The sequence below is a fragment of the Oryctolagus cuniculus genome, chromosome 10 (assembly GCF_964237555.1).
Source record: "Oryctolagus cuniculus chromosome 10, mOryCun1.1, whole genome shotgun sequence".
Lineage (NCBI taxonomy): Eukaryota > Metazoa > Chordata > Mammalia > Lagomorpha > Leporidae > Oryctolagus > Oryctolagus cuniculus.
In genome coordinates, this window is record NC_091441.1 from 116545962 (window position 1) to 116572613 (window position 26652).

General features: G+C 62.1%; 2 protein-coding genes across 8 annotated transcripts; both read left to right on the top strand.

Annotated features, from left to right (window-relative positions):
• The first annotated feature begins 377 nt into the window (after nt 1–377).
• On the top strand, nt 378–13113 carry SEC13 (SEC13 homolog, nuclear pore and COPII coat complex component). 3 transcript variants are annotated; one of them, XM_070051113.1, is made up of 9 exons: nt 378–637; nt 3762–3806; nt 4945–5060; nt 6717–6868; nt 7156–7289; nt 11148–11285; nt 11386–11505; nt 12030–12176; nt 12735–13113. In XM_070051113.1, the coding sequence occupies exons 1-9, from the start codon at nt 635–637 to the stop codon at nt 12846–12848; spliced, it is 969 nt and encodes a 322-aa protein (XP_069907214.1). In that variant the 5' UTR covers nt 378–634; the 3' UTR covers nt 12849–13113. The 3 variants fall into 3 exon arrangements, with proteins under 3 accessions (XP_069907214.1, XP_008248147.1, XP_069907215.1); XM_008249925.4 differs by having other exon boundaries at nt 11148–11281; nt 11382–11505; XM_070051114.1 differs by lacking the exons at nt 378–637; nt 3762–3806; nt 4945–5060 and adding an exon at nt 5324–6230 and having other exon boundaries at nt 6314–6868.
• A 5244-nt stretch (nt 13114–18357) lies between these two features.
• On the top strand, nt 18358–24958 carry GHRL (ghrelin and obestatin prepropeptide). 5 transcript variants are annotated; one of them, XM_070051116.1, is made up of 5 exons: nt 18358–19944; nt 20102–20243; nt 20408–20500; nt 23364–23472; nt 24807–24958. In XM_070051116.1, exons 2-5 carry the CDS (start codon nt 20136–20138, stop codon nt 24824–24826), a joined length of 330 nt encoding a protein of 109 aa, XP_069907217.1. In that variant the 5' UTR covers nt 18358–19944; nt 20102–20135; the 3' UTR covers nt 24827–24958. The 5 variants fall into 5 exon arrangements, with proteins under 5 accessions (XP_069907217.1, XP_069907216.1, XP_069907218.1 ...); XM_070051115.1 differs by having other exon boundaries at nt 18366–19944; nt 20129–20243; XM_070051117.1 differs by having other exon boundaries at nt 18370–19944; nt 20129–20243; nt 20411–20500.
• The last annotated feature ends 1694 nt before the right edge of the window (nt 24959–26652 follow it).

Sequence of the window (26652 nt, forward strand, 5' to 3'; positions counted from 1 at the left end):
TGATGGCCAGGGCAGGCCGGGGGGGTGGGGGACAGCTGCAGGTGCACAGACAGGGCTGACCCCTTAAAGAACGGGAGACCCCACAGGTCCTCCGGGTCTGTTTCCTGCTCCAGCCTGGGTACAACCACAAGCCGGGGGCGGGGAGGGGGGCTGCCCGAGGTTGCCCGGGTCAAGGCATTGCGGGAGCCCCCCACCACCATGTCCAGCTGGGGCTCTCACAGAGGACACGGAGGCACTGCGACCCTCCCGAGGGTCGGCTACGCCCGATGGACGCCCGGGGCCCCAGGGGGTCAGGAAGGGGCAGTGGGGAGTCTCTGCAGTCACCTGGCTTCATGCAAGGTGGGCCGGAGGAGTGACCAGTGAGCATCACCCCGTCGGCCACCTCACGGCAGCCAGAGTCCGCCCTCCCTCGCGATCGCCACGGCTATCAGAGCCACGCCCCCCAGGGGCGGGGCCCCGGGAGAGGGCGATACGGAATGCCCGGAACCTTCGTGCGGGGCGAGCGTGTTGCTGCCCGGAAGCAGCGGAGCCCGGCCCGGCGCGGCGCCTTCACCCGGCGCCGGAAGTGAGCTGCTGGAGGCGCCGCCGGGAGCTGCCACGTCCGAGGCCCGGGTCCGCCGCAGCCGCCGCAGCCATGGTGAGTCTGGGGGCCGCGTTCGGGCCGGTGTCGCGGCCGTCTTGGGTTCCTGGACTCGGCCCGCGTGCTGGGGCTGCTCAGCTCCTCGGCACCGCTTCGAGCCGCGGGGACCCCGGGCCTGGGCCCCGCGGGCCCTCGGGAGGGGCGGCGCGGGACCTCCTGGAACTCTGCGGGCCGCGCCTCGCTGCTGCCCTCGGCTCCCCGCAGCCGCTGGAAACCAAAGCCGAAACAGCACAGGCGCCAGCGTGTGCCGGGCCCGTGGTTCCGGGCGTGTCGGCGGTCAGCCTGCCCTGCCGGGCCGGTGCGCGAGCTGCGGTTTGTGGGGACGCTGGAGGTGAGCCACCGGCCGCCAGTCCGCGCAGGTGCACGCGGAGTGGGCCTCCGGGGTGGTGGGCGCTTCGCGAATCCACTGCGAGAGTGGCCTGGACGTGGGCCGTGCACCGCTGCTTTCCTGGGGGCATCAGCCGGGAGCGGGATGGGCAGTGGAGCAGCCGGGACTCGAACCGGCGCGCATGTGGGACGCCCACGCCGCGGGCCCCTAGTGAAGGGGCTGGGTGCTGAGTTACCCTGAGTAGCGTCGGGAACTCGTAGTGACGTTCAGCTGTGGGCGGCTCCAGGTGTCGGGGTCGCCGCTAAAGCACCCACGGTTGGCGCGCTGGCGGTCTCTGGTGCTTTGCTAACCTAGGATGCGGCTACCTCTCGGGACTCCCTCCTCCGCTCACCCGGCGGCCGTGGTGGGTGCTGGGGAGGTGAGGAAGGGGCGCTCCCTGCCGGACCTGCAGCCAGCTCTGGCCTCCGCGGCGTTCTCGGTGGCGTCTGCGGTTCCTGGGTTTGCCAGCGTCCACCCACGCGGCCCCTGGAGCCTCTCAGTGCCCCGGTGACCGCCCCGCGGGGCCCACGCTGGGAGCCCAGGGTGGGCGGAGGGACCCGGCGGGCTCCGCATGGCCCCCGTTCTACTGCCCTGCTGCCGCCCTGCTCGCGGCTTCGTTCCACGCCTCCGGGGGCTTGTGCGTTCTTTTCCTCAGCTTCGTAGACAGATAAAAAGCCGGGAAACAACTTGCAAAGAGGCAGAAACTTTTATTAGTAAAGAAACTTTGATTGACAAGCGACCAAGCGAGCGCCTGGTCCCACAGGAGAGCAGGCGGAGCCCGCGAGCCCACCGGGCTTGCAGGAAGTGTCCGGGTTGCCGGCTGTTCCTGGGTCATTCTGGGGGGCGCCGGTGGACGGGGGTTTCACATCGGCTTGGGGCTCGTGTCTCCTTAGGGGCTCGGCCCCCTCCTCTGCTAGCTCTGGGTGAGAGACTGCAGCGAACTCGACGCTTGGTTTAGAGCCACGAAGTCACACAAGATAGCGGGGTCCCCTGGAGCCGGTCTGTCTCCCCTGGGGCACAGCCCCTTCCCTGCCAGCTCTGGGTGAGACTGCACCCACCCTGGGGTGTGGTTTAAGGCCGCGCGGAAGCTGTCAGTGGGGAGATGCCGGTCGGTCGGCAGGCAGGCTTTGCAGCCACAGCGGGCAGCCTGCTTGGGATGGACGGCCTACCTATGCCCGAGGGCCCCCATGCCCCTGGCCCAGGGCACGGCCTCAGACTTCATGCCTGAGCTCTCGGGCTGAGCAAGCCAAGAAACCCTCCCTAGCCAGCACGTCCTCCTCGGTCCCCTCTGCTGTGCAGGAGTTTGAGGGAAGAGCGGTTGGGCCAAGGAAGCGCCCCCTGCCCGTTAGTGTGCACTGTTCACTCCCCACGCGGTTGCCCCTGCCTTCTGTTGACAAAGCGCTGTGCTTGGGGATTTTCGGGATTCAAGAGGGCAGGTGACAGGCGGGCGCTGTGGCATAGCCGGAAGAGCCACCACCTGTGGTGCCAGCATCCCATTTGGGCACTGGTTCAAGTCCCAGCTGCTCCACTTTTTTTATTTTTGAGATTTATTTATTTTACTTGAAAGTCACAGTTACACAGAGAGAGGAGCGGCAGAGAGAGAGAGAGAGAGGTCTTCCATCTGCTGGTTCACTCCCCAGATGGCTGCAACGGCTGGAGCTGCTCGGATTAGAAACCAGGAGCCTCTTCTGGGTCTCCCATGTGGGTGCAGGGGCCCAAGCACTTGGGCCATCTTCTGCTACCCCAGGCCATAGCAGAGAGCTGGATCGGAAGCAGAGTAGCCTGGTCTCAAACCCACACCCATATGGGACGCCGGCACCGCAGGCAGCGGCTTCACCCGCTATGCCACAGCGCCGGCCCCAGCTGCTCCACTTCCAATCCAGCTCTCTGCTGTGGCCTGGGAAAGCAGTGGAGGATGGCCCAGGTCCTTGGGCCCCTGCACCTGTGTTGGAAAACCAGGAGGAAGCTCCTGGCTCCTGGCTTCGGATGGGCCCAGCTCTTGCCATGGTGGTCAGTTAGGGAGTGAACCAGCAGATGGAAGACCTCTCTCTCTTTCTCTGCCTCTCCTCTCTCTGTGTAGCTCTGATTTTCAAATAAATAAATAAAGCTTTAAAAAAAAAAAAAGTGCAGATGACTCAGACCGTGGCTCCAGGGGGCTCCCCGTCTGGTGGGGTGCGGACCATGGTGCTGAGGGTGCAGCATGCGCCAGCCAGCTGGGCATCTGAAATTGCAGCTGGACCTCAGGACAGGTAGGAGGGGGCCGGCCATGGCAGAGGTGGCCCAGCCCTCCCGGCTCTGCAGCCTTGGAGGCCGCAAGTGGCAGGCGAGGGAGCGGCCGCAGAGAAGCCCGGATGAAGTGCGCAGTCTGCAGGGTCAGCGCTTTGTTCATCAGCAACTGCGGGGCGCCCCGTGCTCTGTCACCCAGGAGGGCAGCGGTGGCTGGGCGGCCCCCAGCCCCGAGCCCCGTCTGGCCCCATCCGTGCTCTGAGACCCCTCCCCAGCCTGCTCTCTCCCCGTGCCACCCGGCCAGTCCCTCCTCAGCGGCTGAGCCCCGCCGGCTCCTGCGCACCCGGAAGCCCCCGCGGGAAGAGCTGACTGCCGTGTCAGGGTGACTTTTGTGCACGTTTCTCAAGGGCAAGGCCGCTCGTGTTGGCTCAAAGAAGGTCGTTGGAGCGATTGTCCTGGGCGAGGGGCGCAGACGCGGCGAGGGGCGCGGTGACGGCTGGGTAATGGACTGCCTGTCTTTGGTCGTAGGTGTCCGTCATCAACACCGTGGACACCTCGCACGAGGACATGATTGTGAGTACTCGCCGGCGGCCGCGGGCCCGTTTCTGTGAGAGGAAGCGCTTGAGTTCTTCGTCGCCCTCCCCGATGGGTGGTTCAGCGGCGGTGGCTGGTCCGCCTCCCGGCAGTGCCCTGTGAGCTGGCAGGGCCCTGGTCGTGCGGGCTCCCCTTTTCTGGGGACCGATGGTAGCTTCAGGCCCTCGGTCCTCCGGCTGCCGCTGGTCTCCCCTCTGTCTTCCTCCTGCCACTGCAGCCTGGCCCCACTGGCAAAGGCGGAGCCCGAGAGGACTGCTGTGGGACAGCAGAGCAGACAGGAGTCCTCATGCAGGGCGTGGCCCGAGGCAGGGCGCAGGAGAAGGCCCGGGGCTAAAGTCCACAGCAGGAGGAATACTCTGGCCCCGCCGTGCGGCAGCCTGGGAGCGAGACCTGGTCCTGGGTCCCTGGGCCACGGACAGCGTCTCCTGCCTGCGTTGCTGCCCTCACGGCCTGTCACCTGCCGCCGCTTTGGGTTGCTCAGGTCGCCTGAACTCCCTCAGGAGTGGTTCAGCTGTCGGCCACATGGTACCAGGGGCGGGGGTCTGAGGCTCCCTAGGCAGCGGCTTAGCTAGCAGGCCTCCATTTCTTCGGGGGGAGACCGCCGCTGTGCCCCGCTTGCACGGTGTGGTCTGAGGAGCAGGTGAGCAGAGCGGCAGTGAGGAACTTGCTCGCTGTGCGCCAGGCCCGTGCTAAGCGCTCGTCATCCAGCGGCTCCTTGAGCCTTCCCAGTGGCCTCTGCAGCAGGTGCCACTCGCGGTGCCGCAGATGAACTCAGAACCGTGGGCAGGGCCAGGCCTGGATCTGGGTGGTTTGTGGGCATCCGAGGGTGGTGCCAGTGTCTGAGTAACTGGCCCGCTCCTTGGGAAAAGGACAAGCGTGAGGGAACCCAGGGACAAAGACCCGTGCGGGACCCAGGGCCCAGATGGAGGAAGGAGCCCAAAGGGTCTGTGAGCCCAGCTGGCTGCGGCCTCGCAGAGCAGTGAGGAGGCCGCCTTGCCGGCTTCCCGCCTGAGGTGCCGGTCCCAAGTGGGTAGACCGTGATCCACGCTAGCCCCGCCCCTGTGTGCGCACTGCCCCGCCCCCGCAGGCCCCCAGAATTCCCCGTCTCCCTTTGCAGCACGACGCACAGATGGACTACTACGGCACCCGCCTGGCCACCTGCTCCTCCGACAGGTCCGTCAAGATCTTCGATGTGCGCAACGGAGGGCAGATCCTCGTCGCTGACCTCAGAGGGTGAGTGCCCAGGGGGCGGGCGCCGCCAGGGCACAGGCAGGGGAGGAAGTGAAAGCCCGGGTTCCAGGCACCCCGAAGTGTGCTCAGCAGTGAGGACGCCCGGCTGCCCCCAGCACACAACAGGTGGGCCAGGCAGCGGCTCTGCGGGGCTCTTCTCAGGAAAACCCGGGGCTGGCGAGGTGTGACCTCTCAGCCCTGGTGTGCCCCCTCAGGTGGGCCCCGCCTTCAGGGGCCACTGCCCCGCCTTGACAGGTGGAAGCTGTACTGCTGTGTGCAGGCGTAGCCAGGGCGACCGACGTGTCACTCGGGAGCGGCACTGCAGGGGCCGTGCAGGCGGCAACGTTGGGATGGCCATGGCTCTGCCTGTCGGCCTGCGCAGGGGTCCAGGGCCGTTCACACGCACCACGTCACTCCTCTCGGAAGCCCTGGCCCATGTTTGTGGTTGCCCCCCCCCCCCCCCCCCAGGGTGCTGCCTTGCACAGCACTGCAGGTTTCGGGAGTTTGTTTTTTTTTTAAGGTTATTTATTTGAAAGTCAAAATTGCACAGGCAGAGAGACAGAGAGAGAGACCTTCCATCCGCTGGTTCACTCCCCAGCTGGCCCGCAAGGGCTGGAGATGGGCCAGGCAGAAGCCAGCAGCCAGGAGCTTCTCCTGGTCTCCCTGTGAGAGTGCAGGGGCCCAAGCACTTGGGCCGTCCTCCACTGCCCTCCCAGGTACCATACCAGGGAGCTGGGTCAGAAGCGGAGCAGCCTGGCCTTGAACCAGTGCCCACGTGGGACGCCAGCGTTGCAGGCAGCAGCTTAACCCGCTGCGCCACAGTGCCGGCTCCCACATGAGTTTCTTATGCTCTGAGAATGTTAGGCGCTAGACGGTGACAAACTTCACACCCCCGTCCTTGACTGCCTCGGTCAGCGCTGCGTGGGACGGGAGTGAGCCGTCGTCCCCGGAGGGGAGCGCTGCTGGCTCGTGGTCAGTGGTTTTCCTTCTGCTCGTCCTCTCGGCTCTGTCCCTGAGCGAGCACGGACACTGAACCCCCAGCCTAGCTGTGAGGGAGCCTTCCGGACGCCTGCGTTCCAGGTAGAGGTAAAGCCACAGAGCGCCTGTGACCCTGGCCTGAGTCAGAGCCAGCAGGGGGCGTGACAGCAGGTGAAGGCCGTCGCGAACACCCAGGTAGACAGTGCCGCCTCGGCAAGGTGACGGGGAAGGCGGGCGAATGGTGGCTCCGCCTTGCGGTGCCCGTCGCGAACACCCAGGTGGACAGTGCCGCCTCGGCAAGGTGACGGGGAAGGCGGGCGAATGGTGGCTCCGCCTTGCGGTGCCCCTGAGCCCCAGGCGCACCTGCTGGGGGATTGACGCCCGTGCCGCAGTCAGCGGAGCTGCCCTGGCTGCAGATCTGGTGCAGGTGAGATCCCTGCCTGGCCGGCCACGGACACTTCCAGAGTCCTCACTCCGCGCAGGGCCGCGTGGCCTCGGGGTCCTGCCGTCCACAGGGCATCCCGAGGGCAGTGACGCTCCACGGCTCTCGCGTGGAAGTGCTCAGGCAGCCGTCGGCTCTCCCTGCCCAGGAAGTCACTCATCTCCGCCCAAGGAGACGCCCGGCCGGGGCACCTGGGTCGTTGACCACATGGCAGCAGCCTCTGTCCCCTCCCCTTGCAGGCACGAGGGTCCTGTGTGGCAGGTGGCCTGGGCCCACCCCATGTATGGCAACATCCTGGCATCTTGCTCCTACGACCGGAAAGTCATCATCTGGAAGGAGGAGGGCGGCACCTGGGAGAAGACCCACGAGCACTCGGGCCACGACTCCTCAGGTGACCGAGGGGGGGACCCTGGCCCCGGTTGAGGGCCGCTCAGGTCCCAGGAAGGACGGGCCACGACTCCTCAGGTGACCGAGGGGGTGGTGGGGGCGACCCTGGCCGCGGCTGGGGGCCGCTCACGTCCCTGCGCTGTGGTAGGGGAGGCTGGAGTTAGCGGTGACTGGTAGGTGTTTCCTGCACTTGGTTTCGTAAATGACTGAGACCGAGCATGTGGGAAACGGGAGTCTGGTCTGGTCGGCCGCTCAGCTGTGCGCTCACCGTGCCCCTCCCCCTCCCCACAGTGAACTCAGTGTGCTGGGCCCCGCACGACTACGGCCTCATCCTGGCTTGCGGGAGCTCGGACGGGGCCATCTCGCTGCTGACCTACACCGGGGAAGGCCAGTGGGAGGTGAAGAAGATCAACAACGCCCACACCGTGAGTCCAGTGGCCTGCCAGGGTGGGGGCCCGGCCGGCTGGCAGACAGTGGAACTGGTTTTGTGGTTGCGTGTTAACTTTTTCAGAATCAAGTTACACGTTACGTGCCATAGAATTGCCCCTCGGAGGGAGAGGCGTTCGCAGTGTGCAGTGTTCGCGAAGCTGGACAGTGGGCACCCTGATTTCTAGAGCCGCTTTATCAGCCCCAAAGGAAACCCTGCTGGCAGGCGCCCTCCACCCCAGCCCGGGGCAGCGCTCGTCTGCCCGTGCTGGACCCTTCGGGTCCCGGGCCTGGCTTCTCCCTCATGCCGTGGGCTCACGGTTGAGCCAGGTCGCAGCTGATGGGCGCTGTCTGTTTGGCGTGCGGACGTTTGCTTGTGTGTGGCGAGTGGCGGTGCTGTGGAGGTTGGTGTGCGCATTGCCTTCTGGGGAATGCAGCCGGGCGCGCGGCTGCACAGTCGTAGGGAACACCGTGTTCAGCTGGGTGAGAGGCTGCCGGTGATGACGCTGTTGTACTTTCCCACCAGTGCTGGGGGACGGTTGTCTCCTGACTGTAGCCACCCACCACTGTCCTGGTGGGGCGAAGCGCTCGCTCCGGTGGTTTGATCTGCATTTCCCGGGTGGCTGGTGCTGTCAGGTGGCTCTCTGGTGCTCACTGGCCATTTGTGTGCGGCCTGTGGGCCGCTGTCTGGGAGGGTGCAGCCGTGCAGGGCCACGGGGAGGCCTAGAGGGGCCGGGGTCACCCCAGAGAAGGAACCTGCTGGGTGTGAGATCGGAACTGCACAGGAGGGGACCTCAGAAAGGAAGGACGGAGGCCCACGTGGGAGGGGCGGGTTGGCCACCCTGTGTTTCAGCACTGTCAGCTAGAAACGGCACACAGGTACTTAGGGCAGAGTTACATGCAGTTAGAACATGCAGAGGAGCAGCCCCGCTCCCTGCGTCGGAGCCTGGGTTCCTGCCAGCCCCTCTGCACACCCGGGGAGGCGCAGGCGATGGCTCAGTGGTCAGCTCCTGGCTGTGCCTGATGCGCTGCAGCTGATGTGTGCGTCGGGGAGCAGACCAGCAGGGGGCGACGCTTCTGCCTTTCAGACAGTGAGCGAGTCCACAGGTGCCAGGTGTGGACTGCAGGTCAGGGGAACTCCGGAGAGCAGGCGGTCTGGGTGCGGGACCCTCCACGGGGGAGTCTCGGGCACCTGAGGTTTCCGAGCAAGCACTGCTGTTGCAGCAGACAGCTGGACGGCACCGAGCCACGGGCCTGTCGGTCAGGTGGCGCTCTCCTGGGAGCAGTCACCTGTCCTGGGGAGGTGTCACGGTGATGTCCAGTGGCAGCTGTTCCTGGAATACCCACCACCCTGGGGTTTTTAGGTTTTTGTTTTGTCGATTGGTTGATTTGAAAGCAGAATGACAGAGAAGCCATCTTGTGCCTCACTCCCCAAATGCTCACAAGAGCAGGACTGGGCCAGGTTGAACCCAGGAGCCTGAACCTTCATCCAGGTCACCCCTGTCGGTGCCGGGGGCCTAAGCACTTGGGCGATCTGCTGCTGCTCTCCCAGGCCATCAGCAGGGAGCTCGGCTGGAAGTGGAGCAGCTGGGACTCGAACCGGTGCGCATATGGGATGCCAGCACTGCAGGCAGCGGCTTTACCTGCTACGCCACAGCGCCGGCCCCCAGAGGTGTTTTAAAATGAACTGTGCAGTAGAAAGAACACAAACTGTTAACAGTGTTTAAGAACTCGGGGAAGGACTGATGGGGCCAGAGGCAGAGAGTGACTCGCAGGCTCTCATAAAAGCCACCTCCTGTGATGCCGGCCTCCCGTGTAGGCTCAGGTTCGTGTCCCAGCTCCCTGCTAAGGGCCTGGGAAAAGCAGCGGAGGACGGCCGCAGTGCTTGGGCCCCTGCATCCACGTGGGTGACCCAGAAGCAGCTTCTGGCTCTGTGCTAGCTGTTGCAACCACCTGGGGAGTGAGCTAGTGGATGAAAGATCTGGCTGTCTCTGCTTCTCTCTGTGTAACTCTGATTTTCAAAATAGATCTAAGAGTTTTTTAAAATGTTTATTTATTTGAAAGAGTTACACAGAGAAAGGAGGAGGGGCAGAGAGAGAGGTCTTCCATCCACTGGCTCACTCCCCAGATGACAGCAACAGCCAGAGCTAAGCTGATCCGAATCCAGGAGCCAGGAGCTTCTTCTGGGTCTCCCACGTGGGTGCAGGGGCCCAAGGACCTTCCCAGGTCATAGCAGGGAGCTGGTTCGGAAGTGGAGCAGCCAGCACCCATGTGGGATGCCAGCACTGCAGGCGGCAGCTTTTACCAGCTTCGCCCAGTTTCTCCTCCAAGGCAGCATCCTGCTCATGTGTCCTTGGAGACAGCAGCTGATGCAGGCCCTGCCACCCACGTGGGAGTGGGCTGGAGTTCTGGGCTCCTGGCTTCAGCCTGGTCCAGCCGCCTCTATTGCTGGCATTTGGAGATTGAAGACCTCGCTTGCTGCCTTTCAGGTAGATGAAAATCACAACTTTTTTCTTCTAGTGTGGGGTAGGACAGGGACAGTTAAAGCTTTTGCATGTAAGAAAAGTTGTAGTGTGCTTGGTGATAGTATCCTGCAATAGAAGAAAATTTAGATGGCAGTGAGCTTCCTGGCACCTGGACGATAGCCTTGAAGTGGGGAGGGGCCGGCGCTGTGGCGCAGCAGGTTAACACCCTGGCCTGAAGCGCAGCATCCCATATGGGCACCAGTTCAAGACCCAGCTGCGCCACTTCCGATCCCGCTCTCTGCTGTGGCCTGGGAAAGCAGTAGAAAATGGCCAAGGGCCTGGGCCCCTGCACCCGCGTGGGAGACGTGGAAGAAGCTCCTGGAAGGGAGACCTCTCTCTCTCTTTGCCTCTCCTTCTCTCCGTAACTCTAACTTTTAAATAAATCTTTTTTTAAAAAAAGAAGTGGGGAAAGCCACACCAAATGTGTGTTTGGAAGAGGCTCACACTGCCAAGGCAGACATGGAAAAGACATGTTCTGTTCTGTTTTTGTTCTTAAGACTTACTTATTTGAAAGGGAGAGTTAGAGAGGCAGAGAGTGAGATTGCACTGGTTCTCTCCCCCAGATGGCTGCAGCAACCAGGGCTGGGCCAGGCCGAAGGCAGGAGTTTCCTCTGGCTCTCCCACGCGGGTACAGGGCCCCAGGACTTGAGCCGTCTTCTGCTGCTTTTTCCAGGCTATCAGAAGGGAGCTGGATCAGAAATGGTACAGCCAGGACACGAACCAGCACCCACTAGGGTGCTGGCATTGCACTTGGTAGCTCTAGCTGCTACACCGCAACACAGGCCCCTTATTACACTTTTAAAGATTTGTATGTTTGAAATGCAGAGGGAGAGATCGAGCTCCCATCCCCTAGTTCACGCTCCAAATGTCCCAACACCCAGCAGCCGGGAACTCTACCTGGGTCTCCCACGTGGGTGGCAGGGGTACTTGGGAGCTGGCTGGGACGCGGAGCAGCCGCGGCCTGAAACCACTCTGCAGTGTGGGATGCCGGCATGGCAAGCTGCGGCTTAACCCACTGTGCCACAGGGCCTGGGGCTGCGTGATGGCCGTGACGAGGACAGGGACACAGCAGCACGTGCGTCTGCAGTGGTTTGTGCGTGCTTGAGGGTCGTTCCTGAGCTGTTTGTTGTGATGTTCAGAATCTTTGGGCCCGTGTGTTCCCTTCCACGTGTTTGACAAATGTCACATTTGGAGAGTTCTTAGTCCCTGCTTTGGGACGCCGGTGGGAGCCGTGCGAGCAGCCAGTCCCTGCTCGCCCCATCGGCCCTGGAACGGGGGAGGCAGGCCGCTGTGGTCCGCAGAAGGGCCCGGCTCATGGTGCCCTCTCCCCAGATCGGCTGCAACGCGGTCAGCTGGGCGCCCGCCGTCGCCCCGGGAAGCCTCATCGACCAGCCCTCGGGGCAGAGGCCCGCCTGCCCCAAGAAGTTCGCGTCTGGAGGCTGCGACAACCTCATCAAGCTGTGGAGGCGAGTGGGGTGTGGGGAGAGCGCCTGGGAAACTGCGGCTTCACTCTGGCCGGGTGTGCTGCAGAGGGCTCACGCCCAGGCCGTCTGCTGTCCCCGCCAGGGAGGAGGAGGACGGCCAGTGGAAGGAGGAGCAGAAGCTGGAGGCACACAGCGACTGGGTCCGCGACGTGGCCTGGGCCCCCTCCATCGGCCTGCCCACCAGCACCATCGCCAGCTGCTCCCAGGTCAGTCCTGCCCCTGGACCGCGGGTGCCTGTGCGCAGGCAGCCGGGGGAGGAGCCCGCGCCGCCAACGCCCGGAAGCCCGTTTGGTTTGCTGTTAATGGGTAAGGGTTTTTGTGACTTCATGCTCTGTTTCACAGTATTTTTATTTGAAAGGCAGAGACACAGAATCTTCCATCCACAGGCTCCCTGCCGCGCGTTGGGGCTGAGCCGGGCCAAAGCTGGTGGGCTATCTTCTGATGCTCTCTCAGGCTTTGTAGTAGGGGGCTGGCTCGGAAGTGGTACAGCCAGGACCCAGACCGGTGCACACATAGGATAAGGTCACCGCAGGCCGAGGCGTAACCCGCTGCGCAGCGCCAGTCCTGAGCTGGGTTTTGGCAGCCATAGAGCGCCCAGGGCGACGCTTCCCTCACGGGAGGTGTGTTCCTGGCTGCTGAGGGACAGGGGCTGGGCCAGGAGTTGGTGATGAACACCCAGGGCAGCCGAGAGGCCCCTCAGACCTCCTGACAGCAGCCTGCCTGTGCCTAGGACGGCCGTGTGTTCATCTGGACTTGTGACGATGCCTCCGGCAACACCTGGTCCCCCAGACTGCTGCACAAGTTCAACGACGTCGTGTGGCACGTGAGCTGGTCCATCACCGCCAACATCCTGGCCGTCTCCGGGGGAGACAATAAGGTACAGCCGGCTCTCCCTGTGCCTGCAGCCCCCGAGAGCAAGCCCAGCTGTGGCTGGCAAAGCCACCTCCCGGGCCCTGGGAGGTACGCCCAGGCCCGACCTCCTGCCCACTGGGCTCTGTGTCCTCATGGTGATGTTCACCTAGCTCAGCAAAAAGTATCAAAGAGACAGAACCCATAACCAAGCAAAAAGGTAGAGGGCACTCCCCAAAACAGGCTGCCCCCGGAGCAGGTGGCTGCAGGGTCCTGCCCTTGCCACACTGTGCCTGGCGGAGCACGGTGGTCTCCTAGTTCTAAATGTACTGAGTCTCAGTCGCACCCCCCTCCCCCACCCACGGGCCGCAGGGCTGGGCAGACGCTCCTAAGACCTGCGGCACATCTCTGGGGCCTGGTTTCCAGGGAGTGCACCCCGGTTCACACGGCTGGAGCTGCCGCAGGTTTCGTTTTCCTCTGAAAAAGATGGCATCAGTTTCAGAGAGTGGCTCCGTGGGAGACGTCGGCCTGCAGCACGTGGGGACCGCATGCTCCCCAGAGCCGTGACCGTGTGCGTACCTTGCAGGTGACCCTGTGGAAGGAGTCGGTCGACGGGCAGTGGGTGTGCATCAGCGACGTCAACAAGGGCCAGGGGTCCGTGACGGCGTCCGCCACAGAGGGCCAGCAGAACGAGCAGTGACAGGACCCGCCGCTCCAGGCCGGCCCCCGGGTCAGCTGCCGCAGCACTGGCAGGAGAGCGTCCTCCCAAGTCAGCTGCAGCCCGCTGGCGTGATCTGATCGGGTCGTGGCCTGCCCTGCGAGAGCACCAGTATGAGGAAGAAACTGCAAGTGACCTTCAGAGCTATTCTTTTACATCCTTTAGGTCATTTTAATGCACCTTTGGTTCAGGCATTATTGGGGGTTTTTTGTTTCCAATGGAACTAAATAAAATCGTATTGCTAATAGTTCTCGCTGCATGACACCCACCCCACCTCCCAAGAGAGCTTGTTGAGGCTGGCCCCTGTGACCAGAGCGTACCTGTACGAATCCCTACAGGAAGGGAGTCCACGGTGGGCAGCAGAACCCATGCCAGGCAGGCCTGGGACAGGAGCGCACACGGGAGGACAGCAGCGATGCCGGCAGCCCCTCTGCCTGCCCGGTCAGGCCACCAACCCCAAGCCTTTCTGCACTCTGAAGATTGAGGCGAGAGAGGCCAAGGAAGGCGCCCCACGCGTGCTGCTCCGTGGGCACAGGCGGCCGGACTCCAGCCAGCCACACGCCCAGAAAGGCTAACAGCAGATCCACGCACGGCCCAGCAACAGGGACCAGAATCCCCAACAGCTCCCCAGAGGACGGAAGAGCACTCGGCGCCCTCGGACGCACAGGGTGAGCACACTCGGGTCTGACAGAGCACAGCCGCAGCATAGGGAGAAGGCAGACGTCAGCGGTGCTGCGGGTCTGGGAGCTGGCGCGGTCGGGCAGCACACGGAATGCCAACGGAGCTGGGGAAGGCAGCACTCTCAGACCCCCAGCGAGGAATCCGTGACATCACTAAAGTCCCACTTGCTGTGGTGTAGCGGGTAAAGCCGCTGCCTGCAGTGCCAGCGTCACACGAGGGCGCCGGTTTGAGTCCTGGCTGCTCCACTTCTGATCCAGCTCCCTGCTAAGGCCTGGGAAAGCAGCGGAAGATGGCCCAAGTCCTTGGGCCCCTGCATCCGTGTAAGAGACCCGGAAGAAGCTCCTGGCTTTGGACTGGCACAGCTCCTGCTGTTGTGGTCATTCGGGGACTGAACTCTCTCCCTGCCTGTCACTCTGCCTTTCAAATAAATAAAAAAATTTTTAAGTCCCATTTGCAAGAGCTACCAAAAAAACCCTAGGAATTCATTTAACCAAGGAATTTTTGGCCCCCGATTCAGCCTGGCTGGCCCTACATGTTGTGGGCATTTAGGAGGTGAACCTAAATGGACAGCTCACCCCACCCCAACGCTGTCACTTCATTTGCAATAAACCATAGTTTTTAAAAACTGATTCACAGGATGCACAGATGACCAAAACAACGAAGCTGAAGGCCTCACGGCACCTGATTTGAAGACGACAGAGCTACTGGGGTGCTTCCAAAATTCCATGGGGAAATACAAGCAAAAGGTGTTGTTTTGTTTGCTACAAAAGTGAACTCCATGCAGAGTTACAGAGAAAGATGAGACATCTTCATCTGCAGGTTTAATCCCCAAATGGCACAATGACCGGGGTGCAGCCAGGCTGGAGCCTGGAACTGCCTCCGGTCTGCCCCATGGGTGCAGGGGTCCCAGGACTTGGGCCATCTGCTGCTGCTTTCCCAGGTGCACTAGCAGGGAGCTGGATCGGAAGTGGAGCAGCTGGGGACTCCAGTGCCCATAAGGGACGCCAGCATTGCAGAGACTACCTGCCACGCCACAGTGCTGGCCACCCACGCGGCCTTTCATGTGACCTGTTTTCCCTGAACTTTTTGAGGATGCCCAGTAGAGTAACCAAAACGGCATCTGTGCCCTGCAGCTGACAGGTCCCAAAGACAATGGTGACAGGACAGCGGGGGTAAGTGGGCCTCCTTGTGCAGAGCACGTGCCCCTCACAAATAAACAGATCCAGCCCTGAAACTGCCCATCAAAACGGGAGCACCAAGACAGGCAGGGTAAGCACTCATCTGGGTAAGACTGCAGAAGCAAAACCAGACTAAGGACTGTGTCAAACTAAGCCCTGCACAGTAGGGAAACCAAACGAAGAGAACAGACTGGGAGAGAAGGTGTGCAAACCACTCACAGGGCAGAGGACCAGCGTCCAGAACGTGCCGAGCTGTCGCTGTGGCGTAGCAGAAGAGCTGCCATCGGCAGAGCCAGCGTCCCATGTGGGCGCTGCTTCAAGTCCTGGCTGCTCCACCTCCAATCCAGCTCCCTGCTAGTGCACATGGGAAAACAGCGTTAGATGACCCAAGTACTTGGGGCCCCGCACCCACGTGGGAGACCAGAGGAAGCGCCTGGCTCCTGGCTTCAGATTGGCCCAGCTCTGGCCGTTACAGCCATTTGGGGAGTAAACCAGCAGATAGAACACACCTCTCTCTGTAACACTGCCTTTCAAATAAATCTTCAAAAAGGAAAAAAAAAAATCCAGAATATGTAAGGAATTCAACAACAAAAGGTTCAAAAAGGAAAAGATGGTAACAGACATCTCACAAGGAGAGACGTCCAACACATGCATGAAAACGCACCCACATGACTGGTGTCAGGGAAATGCCAGTCAATACCGTGGACTACTGGGGCCAGTGCTATGGCATAGTGGGTAAAGTTGCTGCCTGCAGTGCCGGCATCCCGTGTGGGTACGAGTTCTAGTCCTGGCTGCTCCACTTCCCATCCAGTTCTCCGCTATGACCTGGGAAGGCAGTGGAAGATGGGCCAAGTCCTTGGGCCCTGCACCTGCATGGGAGACCTGGAAAAGGCTCCTGGCTCCATATTGGTGCAGCTCCAGCCATCTGGGGAGTGAACCAGTGGATGGAACTGGTTAAATATCCAAAGCAAATGGAGTTAGCACACCAGAGATTTCTGCACGTCCATGTTGAATGCAGTCCGAATCCTAACAGCTAAGACCCGGAGTCGGCCTAAGTGTCCAGCACCCAGCACAGGCCTGACCAAGAGTGTTGCCTACCATTTGCAGCAAACGGGTCAACGAGAACGCTATGTTGACAGGCGCAGAAGGATGATACCAACTGGGACTGCCAAAGAAGCTCCAGCAACGTTTTCGCGAAGGTGGTCCCTCAGCCCCCAGACACAGCCCTGGGCCAAAGCCAGGGAGAGGGGCTGTTTCACAGTTCTGTGTGCCAGGGAACCCAAGAACTGCCATCAGATTCTCGCCCATGATGAACAGAAAACTCTGCAAACCAGCGCGCGGATGAGGCGCAAAACCAAGAGTCAGACTTTGGCTGACCAGTGGTTCAGAAAGACAGGAGATACCCACTTCCACACACGGCCGCTAAGCAGCGAGCGAGCCACTGCACACGCTGACGACCGGCAGTGCTTGGCAAAGGGGAGCAGACCAGGCGGGCGCAGCCCCGGCTGACCGCCTGCAGGAGCTTCCAGGACAAGCAGAGACACAAACCCAAAGCCGGCGGTGGCACAGGGCTGGGCGGAGAGACCAGCACGCAGGAAGGCCAAGGCCAGTGGGGCTCGAAGCAGAGCACTAGAGGGGACGCAAGTCCTTGGGCCCCGGCACCCACACGGGAGACCCAGAAGAAGCTCCTGGCTCCTGGCTGCGGACCGGCCCAGCCCTGGCCATTGCAGGCATTTGAAGAGTGAATTAGTGAACGGAAGACCTCTCTAACTTTCAAATGTAGAAATCTTTACAAAGAAAAAAGAAGTCTGTCTGGGGCGAGTGTTGCGGCGCAGGTTACACGGCTGCTGCAGGGCTGGCTTCCCACACCAGCGCCAGTTCAAGTCCCAGCTGCCCCGCGCTTCCTGCTGAGCCTGGAAGACAGTGGAGATGGCCCAAGGCCTGGACCTCTGCCATGCATCTGGGAGCCCAGATGGACTTCCAGGCTCCTGGCTGCAGCCTGGCCCAGACCTAGTACTCTGCCCATCTGGGACGTGAACCAGCAGACGCAAGACCTCTGTCTGCCTTCTCCACCTTTCAAATAACTATTTGAAAATAACTTTTTAGAAGATACATTAAAAGTGTAGTAAGATAAATGCAGGTGGAAAAGACTTTTAAGCTAAAAAAATAAATAATTGCCAGCAGGGCTGCCCTGTAGAACGGCACGTGGGCTTCAGGAGGAAAATACCAGATGCAAATGTGGACCTGCGAGGAGGAGCGAGCAGCCCAGAGACCGTCAGGATGCCCACCCCTCGTCCTTTACCGACACTGCTGACTGCCTGAGGTCACTGTGCGGTGTATTACGTCTCCTGTGGCGCCGTTCCGCTGCCTCCAGGAAGGGCGCCGTGTCCCTGGACGGCGCGCTGCCACAGCCACGTGCCTGAGCCCTGCAGCACGCACTCTACACACGGCAGAGCACAGCCACAAAGCCCGCGCACCCCGACGTGGGCACCGAGAGGCAACGGCAGAGCCGGCAACAGCCAGGAACAGAAGGGAACGTGGGGCAGCTGGCACCGACCGCACAGGCCGAGCCCGCTTCCCGGCGACGTGCCAGAGGCTGGTTTCCCTATAGAAGCCAGTCCCCACCTGAGCGGGCGTTTGGGGAGTGAGCCAACAGATCTGACTTCCAAATCAACACCAGGGTGAGGGGAGAATCCAGACGCTGACCGATGCTGAGGCTGAGGGGGCCTCAGAGCCTCGTCTTCCTGCTGTTAAACACAGCAGGAGGAGGTGAGGAAACTTGGCTTCTCTAAGTCCCATTTCCTGTGGGAGGCCGGACTCACCTGGGACGCTGCTGGACTAGTCTTGGGCCCCACCTTCCAACAGCCGGGCGGGGCTGTGGCGAGGCTGTGAAGCTGTGCACCCCGAGTCCGCTGCAGCCCCTGGGGGCCCCCACACTCCCTGTGAGCAGAGCGATGCGAGCTCAGGTCCCGAGGTACAGGACACACGGAGCTGCACAGGCAAGCATGGTAACATGGAGGGAAGGTGATCCGTGCAACACAGAATTTTCCAGAATGAGGGACCCGGGCGTATCTTGAGGCTGAAGGCAGACGCTGTCAGAAAGAGGCTGAGAGCTAGGCTGCAGCAGACCAGGGAGGAGCCCTGGGGGAGACGCCTGGGCCAGGAGGAGGGGAGACCTTGGAGGGACACCCAGATTCCATGGCATGGCCTGTGCAGCCTAGCACAGGAGGCACACGCCGGGCTGCTGCTCGGGTGAGAAGGGGCCAGTCCACACTGAACGAGCCGTGAGCTAAAACCCACACCAGGTGTCAGAGACTCCATATTTTTAAAAAGTCGATACACGGCAGGTCAGCTGCTACCTGGGGCCCCCACGTCCCAGGTCGGAGCGCCGGTTCAAGCTGTTGGCTTCTGATGCCGCTCCCTGCTAATGCACCTGGGAAGTAGCGCAAGACGGCAAGTGCGTGAGTTCCTGCCACCCCCTGGGGGACCAGGATGGAGTTCCAGGCTCCAGGCTTCGGCCTGGCCCAGCACCAGCCTTTGTGGGCATTTGGAGAGTGAACCACTGGATGGCTGGTCAGTCTCCCTCTTTCTCCTCAAATAGAGAGGGAGGGAGAGGGGGAGAGGGGGAGAGGGAAGAGGGGGACAGGGGGAGGGGACTGGGCTGGACCTAGGACTAGGAACAGACCAATCTCAACTGAGGACAGAAGGCCGCATCTCCCACCTTGGGAGTGGCCGCCCTGGCCTTGGCCATCATCCGGGAACCGCGCAGGACACTAAGCCACATGCTGTGCCTTCCTCCTGCACACGCCTGGTCCAGGAGGCCTGAGGAGGCGGTGGGGTACTTCTGGCGAGCTTCCCCTCCCTGCCTCTCCCGCTCCGGGGACTCCGAGGCATGTGGTGAGGGGGGTTTGAACCCCACAACCTTTTGGTTCCCCCAAGATAGCGAGGCAGGCGGCAGTGTTTACCAGCTGCCAGGTTATCTAAGATCAACACCGGCGCTGCAGGCCGGCTTCGTGCCTCCGTAGGCGCCTCGTCTCCAAGGCTGGGGCGAATTGACACTGCCTGTGTCCTCTGAGGGATCAGCTCCCCCCGCACCTCCCAGCCCCAGGGCCTGAGGGAGTGGGGGGGGGGGGGGCGGGCGCACAGGCTGCCGTCCTGCGGGGACCCCAGCCTCATGGTGCGGGTGGTGAGACTGCTTCCCACGGAAGGCCCAGCCCTGCCTGCGCCCCCTCGGCCCCGAGTCTGCCAGAGTCCAAGCCTCCTTCGAGCCCTCCCAACAATTGCCATCATGTCCACGTTCCTCCAACTGGACACCCAGCCCCAGCCCCAGCCCACGGAGGGCACACTGTGGAAGCCCACGAGAAAAGCCACTGCCCTAGAGAGAGGTGACGGGGCGGGGCCAGCCTGTGTGGTTTCCTATCAAACTACCGTGGGCCTCCTGGCTCCACAGCACATGGAGCCCCCTCAGCCCGGAGTCTCTAAACCACCGGAACCTCTGTACGGACACCTGTGGCCCTGAGCAGTCAGCGCCGGACATCCTGAGACGCAGCCCCGGGTGTGACAGTCCCACAGGCGTCAGCTGCAGGCCCAGCACTGCACACCCGCCACCTCACTCACTCCTCAGGCACGGACTCGGGGCCCACGAGGCCCAGTGTCGCAACAGGCATCCCTCAAGCTCAGAAACAAAGCCCACTGGGAACAGGGAGGCCAGGTGTGCAGCCACGGAAGGGCCATCCCCGCACCTGCTCCTCGGGGCGGTCAGGGGTGCATTCCTTGGCTGAGAGGGGACTTCCCAGTGGGGGCGTGCACGTCACAGGCATCAGCCACAGGAAACAGCAGCGTGCCACGGAGTCCTAGTGCCGGCACCGGCATCCCACCAGGGGTCAGCTGAGGTCACACACTGGCAAAGCCAGGCCCTCGTGGGGTACCTGAGCAGATGGCTCAGCCCCCTCGGGGCACGCGGCCTCCACTCCGGTCTCCACCCAGGGCACAGCAGCATCTGAGCTCCCGAGGAACGTAAATGAGCCGCCTGGGGCTGGACTGCCTCCAGGATGAGGGCGAGGGCTTAAGACAAACACCAGGCTTCCTATATAAGGCCCGGGCAGCCCCTGGGCCTCACCTGCACCAGGAATCCCAGACGTGCTCTGCTCCCAGGGTGCGTGTGGTTTAGAGGTTTGGCTTGCGGGGTGACTACTCGACCTTCTAGAACCACCACAGAGGTGAGGGGGAACGAGGTGCAGGGGCCCAGGGCTTGGGACTAAGCAGGGGACACCCAACATCCGGGCCAAGTCCCACTGCCTGGCTCCGTCCTCTCCTGCCCTGGGGAGCCCCTCTGCTCAGCAGCCGCGTGAACTCAGGCCTGTGGGGGGTGAGCAGGCTCCTGGAGACCCTCTCTGCCCCCAGCTGAGCCATGCTCTCCGCGGGGACCGCCTGCAGCCTGCTGCTCCTCAGCGTGCTCTGGGTGGACGTGGCCATGGCCGGCTCCAGCTTCCTGAGCCCCGAGCACCAGAAGGCCCAGGTGAGCCCCCTCCCCCGGCGGAGCCCACTCGGCACGGCCGTGGGGCCTGACGCCCGGCTCAGCACGGCTGTGGGGCCTGACGCCCGGCTCAGCACGGCTGAGGGGCCTGACACCCGGCTCTGGACATGAGGCTCCAGTCTAAAGAGATCATCTCCCCTCTCCAGCAGAGAAAGGACGCCAAGAAACCACCTGCGAGGCTGCAGCCACGCGCGGAAGACAACGGGCAGGAGGAGGCGGAGGACCAGCTACAGATCCGGGTTGGCGGCAGGAAAGGGAGCAGGGCGGGCCCAGCGGGGAGACCACGTCCCGGCTCCAGCAGCTGAGCTCGGCCTGGGCTCCAGGGCTTTCTGCAGGTCACTCGGCAGTGGGTGGAGAAGGCGCCGGGGACGCCTGCTGAGCTCCAGGGGAGCCGGCAGCCCAAGATGAAAGCACCCAGGAGGAACACTGGGTCCCGGGTTCCCGCCCAGAGACTGTTCTACTCAGGGTGCCTGAACTTGGGGTGGAGCCCACTGAGCAGTAACCACCTCACCTGCAGAGCAGGGGGAGAGCAGGCTTGTTCCTGCCCCAGCCAACGGCAACCCAGGCCAGGAACAGGTGGGAAACAGCGCAGGAATTAAACGGAAGGGGCAGGTCGGTGCGGAGCACTGGTTAGGGCACTGGCGCTGTGCATCACAGCACCTGGTTAGGGCACAGGCATTCTGTATCAGAGGTCCTGGGTAGGCACAGGCATTCTGTATCAGAGGTCCTGGGTAGGCACAGGCATTCTGTATCAGAGGTCCTGGGTAGGCACAGGCATTCTGTATCAGAGGTCCTGGTTAGGCACTGGCATCCTGTATCAGAGGTCCTGGGTAGGCACAGGCATTCTGTATCAGAGGTCCTGGGTAGGGCACAGGCATTCTGTATCAGAGGTCCTGGTTAGGCACAGGCATTCTGTATCAGAGGTCCTGGGTAGGCACAGGCATTCTGTATCAGAGCAGCTGGTTAGGGCACAGGCATTCTGTATCAGAGGTCCTGGTTAGGCACAGGCATTCTGTATCAGAGGTCCTGGTTAGGCACTGGCATTCTGTATCAGAGGTCCTGGGTAGGCACAGGCATTCTGTATCAGAGGTCCTGGTTAGGGCACAGGCATTCTGTATCAGAGGTCCTGGGTAGGCACAGGCATTCTGTATCAGAGGTCCTGGGTAGGGCACAGGCATTCTGTATCAGAGGTCCTGGTTAGGCACTGGCATTCTGTATCAGAGGTCCTGGTTAGGGCACAGGCATTCTGTATCAGAGGTCCTGGGTAGGCACAGGCATTCTGTATCAGAGGTCCTGGGTAGGGCACAGGCATTCTGTATCAGAGGTCCTGGGTAGGGCACAGGCATTCTGTATCAGAGGTCCTGGGTAGGCACAGGCATTCTGTATCAGAGGTCCTGGTTAGGCACTGGCATCCTGTATCAGAGGTCCTGGTTAGGCACAGGCATTCTGTATCAGAGGTCCTGGGTAGGCACAGGCATTCTGTATCAGAGCAGCTGGTTAGGGCACAGGCATTCTGTATCAGAGGTCCTGGGTAGGCACAGGCATTCTGTATCAGAGCAGCTGGTTAGGGCACAGGCATTCTGTATCAGAGGTCCTGGTTAGGCACTGGCATCCTGTATCAGAGGTCCTGGGTAGGCACAGGCATTCTGTATCAGAGGTCCTGGGTAGGCACAGGCATCCTGTATCAGAGGTCCTGGGTAGGCACTGGCATCCTGTATCAGAGGTCCTGGGTAGGCACTGGCATCCTGTATCAGAGGTCCTGGGTAGGCACAGGCATTCTGTATCAGAGGTCCTGGTTAGGCACTGGCATTCTGTATCAGAGGTCCTGGGTAGGCACAGGCATTCTGTATCAGAGGTCCTGGGTAGGCACAGGCATCCTGTATCAGAGGTCCTGGGTAGGCACAGGCATTCTGTATCAGAGGTCCTGGTTAGGCACTGGCATCCTGTATCAGAGGTCCTGGGTAGGCACTGGCATCCTGTATCAGAGGTCCTGGGTAGGCACAGGCATTCTGTATCAGAGGTCCTGGGTAGGCACAGGCATTCTGTATCAGAGGTCCTGGTTAGGGCACAGGCATTCTGTATCAGAGGTCCTGGGTAGGCACAGGCATTCTGTATCAGAGGTCCTGGGTAGGGCACAGGCATTCTGTATCAGAGGTCCTGGGTAGGGCACAGGCATTCTGTATCAGAGGTCCTGGTTAGGCACAGGCATTCTGTATCAGAGGTCCTGGGTAGGCACAGGCATTCTGTATCAGAGGTCCTGGTTAGGCACAGGCATTCTGTATCAGAGGTCCTGGGTAGGCACAGGCATTCTGTATCAGAGGTCCTGGGTAGGCACAGGCATTCTGTATCAGAGGTCCTGGTTTGGCTCCTCTGCTTCCAATCCAGCTGGGAGGCAGCACCTGGGTCCCTGCCACCCACATGGGAGAGGGAGCTGGAGTTGTGGGCTCCTGGCTTCTGCCTGCCCTGGTGCTCTGGACACTAGCAGAGAACCAGGGGATGGGAGACTCTCCCTCTGCCTCGCGGGTAACACTGAGGAGGAAGGAGACGGCAGGGGGGGGTCTGCACGGACCTGTGCTTCAGGGAGTGGTGTGGATAGCTCTCCTGTGCTGACACTCGCCGCACCTACACTGCGACTTCCCGGGGCACTCAGTAACGCAGCTGCTCAGCTGCTGGGCCTGTGCAGATCCCGTCCAGTTACTCCTCTCCAACAACCAGGGACGCGGGCAGGCCTCAATCACTGTTCTAACTTACAAACCAGGAGCAGGAGCTCAGAGAGGCCAACGCACTTGCCCGAAGCACCACAGCCAGTGTGGGGCCGACCCCAGTCCCCGGGCCTCGTCCTCTTCCTCACTGGTCGGGGGGTGGGGGGGGTGGGGGGACAGTGCCCAGCCTACAGCGCGGCTGCGGTGCCTCTGCCTTGGCCTCCCAGACCGCTCACCGTGCTCTTCCCTGGCCCCTTGGTGACTGCCAGGTGAGGACTGGGAGCCACTGAGGGGCGAAGCTCTCGGGCCTGGGCCTGGGCCGCCACTCAGCTACCCGAGGGGCCCTGAGGGCGGGGTGGGCATGTGACTGACACCCTGGGTCCTCTCTGCCCCTCCCTAGTTCAGCGCCCCCTTTGATGTGGGAATCCAGCTGTCGGGGGCTCAGTACCAGCAGCACGGCCGGGCCCTGGGCAAGATCCTTCAGGACATCCTTCGAGAAGAGACCAAAGGTGAGCTCTCGCCCGGGTCCCAGCCGCAGGCCCTTCCTCCCCTGCCACCTCTGTGGGCAGCTGAGTGTGGCTTCGAGCTGGGCTGCTGCCCTCGGAGGACAGCAGGCTCCAGGACCAGGCTCCATCTCCTTAACGGTAAAGGAAGCAGACAAGGTTACCTGGTGCGCAGTCGCGTCTGTGAGGTGTGCGAGGGGCCTTCGAAGGCTCCCGGCAAACAGGCAGGCCCTCCCTCTAGTTCTACCTTCCGCAGACGCTTCCACGGCACGGCCACGCGCTCAGAGTGGGCCCCTCGCCGCGGGCGCCGGGCTTGTCCAGCCGTGCTGACAGAGCACCACACCCCTCACCCACCCTGGGCTTCACTCCGCAAACGCCTGCTACAGGCAAGGCTGGGCTGAGCCAGCAGCCAGGCGCGCTCGGTCCTCCACACGAGGGGAGGAAGTGGGGCCTGGGCCATCACCGGCTCCTCTCGAGGCGCACCAGCAGGGAGCCGAGCCAGGCTCTGCGGTGCAGTGCAGGCACCTCAAGCAGCGACCGCACACGCCCAGCCTAGGCGTTGGCTCCGACCTGCATCCTTTCGTGTCTCATGAAGACACCACCAAGCCTCTGGCTTCTGCCTGGCCCAGGCCGGCTGCTCCGAGCTTCCAGGGAGCAGTAAATCACCAGATCAAAGCTCTCTCCTGTCTCTATTTTTCAGATAAATAGAATAAGACAGAATAAAAGAAACCCAAAACCAAACAGGCCTGCCTCTGGAAGCATCACCAGCCCACCGCTCCCCACACCCAGGCTGAGGCAGGGCCCGGCGAGGGGGGGCTCACACCCAGGCTGAGGCAGGCAGGGCCCACTACTCCTCACACCCAAGCTGAGGCAGGGCCCGGGAGCCCCACACCCAGGCTGAGGCAGGGCCCGGGGGCCCCATACCCAGGCTGAGGCAGGGCCCGGCGGGGGGGGGCTCACACCCAGGCTGAGGCAGGCAGGGCCCACTACTCCTCACACCCAGGCTGAGGCAGGGCCTGGGGGCCCCACACCCAGGCTGAGGCAGGGCCCGGGGGCCCCACACCCAGGCTGAGCCAGGGCCCACCCCTCCTCACACCCAGGCTGAGGCAGGGCCCGGGGACCCCACACCCAGGCTGAGGCAGGGCCCGGGGACCCCACACCCAGGCTGAGCCAGGGCCCACCCCTCCTCACACCCAGGCTGAGGCAGGGCCCGGGGTCCCGCTGTCCACTGCACACATCTTCCCCTCCGGGGCCACACCCACCCCGGGGAAGAAGAGCCACCTCCCATAGCGCTGGCAGCACGGCAGGCCCGAATTCTGAGCTGGCCTCTTGCTTCGCAGAGGCCTCGGCTGACCAGTGATGCCGCGTGACCGGCCCACCTCGTGCCCCGCCCGGCTGGGAAGCCCTGACCTGGCTTTCAGAGGCTTCCGCCACACCCCCCACTGCTGTCCCGGCTCAGGAGGCAAATAAACATTCCGATTTTCAAACCTGATAGCCAGTGTTCAGAGTAATTTATTTCACCTGAGACGAAAACTGCACATCTTACTTTAATAAAAGACCGAAAAACAGCAATTCTTGGTCTGTGGCCAAGAGGCAGACACGCCCACCTGGAAACGCACCCTCGACCAGGGGGAGGGGCAGCAGGGAGGTGTGGAGACACACAGCCCCCTGAGGCGGCGGCACAGCTACCCGAGCACATCCGAGCGCACTGCCAGCCTGCTGACGACCGGCGGCTGTGTGCGGCAGAGCCTCCACCACGCCACAGCAGCCGCTGGGACAACTGGGCGAATGACTGGCAGCGAGACCACAGCGCCTGCCAGTGCAGATGCCCCAGGCTGGGCCGGCCCTGCTGACTTCACTGACACCGGGTACCCCCAACTCCAGCTCACAGCTGAGAGGAGCCTCAGCGCTCCAGCTGACTTCCAGGAGACAGCGCTGGGAGGACTGTCACTCACGAGCCATGCACACCTCCGTGTACGCGAGCATAAACGAGATTCCCAAGTGCTTCCATCAAACGACCACAGTGGCCTGGGTTGGGCCAAGCCAAAGTCAGAAGCCAGGAACCACTTCTGGGTCTTCCGTGTGGGAGCAGGGCCCAAGCATTCGGTCCGTCTTCCACTGCTTTCCCAGGCCGTTAGCAGGGAGCTGGATCGGAAGTGGAGCAGCCAGGACTCAAATCACTGCCCCTATGGGATGCCGACATTGCAGCAGCACCAAAACGCTGGCCCCTGGAACTTCTGAGAAATGCAAAATGTGGGTTAAGTTGCCACCAGTGATGCCAGCGTCCCACGTGGGCACCAGTTAAGAGTGCCAGCCGCTCCCCTTCCAATCCAGCTCTCCGCTACGGCCTGGGAAAGCAGCAGCAGACGGCCCAAGTGCTTGGGTCCCTGCACCCACGTGGGAGACCCCAGCCATCTGGGAGTGAACCGGCAGATGGAAGCTACTGAACGACTTACAAAGAAAGGCTTAGAAGCCAGGGAGCCTCTCCCAGGAGCACAGCACACTGCGGAGCAAGCTGGCCCTACGTCCCACAGAGCAAGTGTGACCAGCAGGCATCACTTACCAAAACACACCCAGCCGGGGGGTCCTCACCCGATCTGGCAGCGCAGGAACAGGGTGTCCTGCTTCCTCTCACGGCCTTCCCCCCGTCTCGCCAGCCCCAGCTCCGCCGTCAACTCCACATCCGTCCCTTGTGCAGGCAACACGTCTCATGTACTTCCACCTCTAAGACAGTCACGCACGGCTGAACGACACACGATCTCACAGAAAGCCATCACCAGCTGATTTCACGGATGCGTGAACACTGTAGAGCGTACTTAACACAGAGCTAGACATACAGCTGCGCACACACCAGCCATGGCCCTGGCCTCACCTCACCATGGAGACAGACGGTGCACCTGTTGCTCCTAGGAGCACGAGACGGACGAGGCTACTACTGCACAACTCAGCACGCTGTCTCCAGTGAGACGGTCATGCATCGAGTCATGTCCTGCACCTGGGTGCTATGTGCCGCACTGTACCACGTCTGCTCCCACCAGCGTCACCACACAGGCGAGCGACGTCTTGCACTTACGTCACTAGGAGCTGCAGTCCATGACCGCCACGCTCATCTGGACCTCACCCACAACTGGGCCCAAAGCCCTCCTCTCAACAGCTCTGCAAGAGGTCCAAGGCCCAGGAAACCAG

Coding starts and splice junctions, on each gene's coding strand:
- SEC13 (XM_070051113.1), top strand. Junction 7,290..11,147: donor AGATCAACAACGCCCACACC/GTGAGTCCAGTG, acceptor CCCTCTCCCCAG/ATCGGCTGCAACGCGGTCAG. Junction 11,286..11,385: donor TCATCAAGCTGTGGAGGCGA/GTGGGGTGTGGG, acceptor CCCGCCAGGGAG/GAGGAGGACGGCCAGTGGAA.
- GHRL (XM_070051116.1), top strand. CDS start 20,136: ATGCTCTCCGCGGGGACCGCCTGCAGCCTGCTGCTCCTCAGCGTGCTC. Junction 20,244..20,407: donor CCGAGCACCAGAAGGCCCAG/GTGAGCCCCCTC, acceptor TCCCCTCTCCAG/CAGAGAAAGGACGCCAAGAA. Junction 23,473..24,806: donor CCTTCGAGAAGAGACCAAAG/GTGAGCTCTCGC, acceptor CTTGCTTCGCAG/AGGCCTCGGCTGACCAGTGA.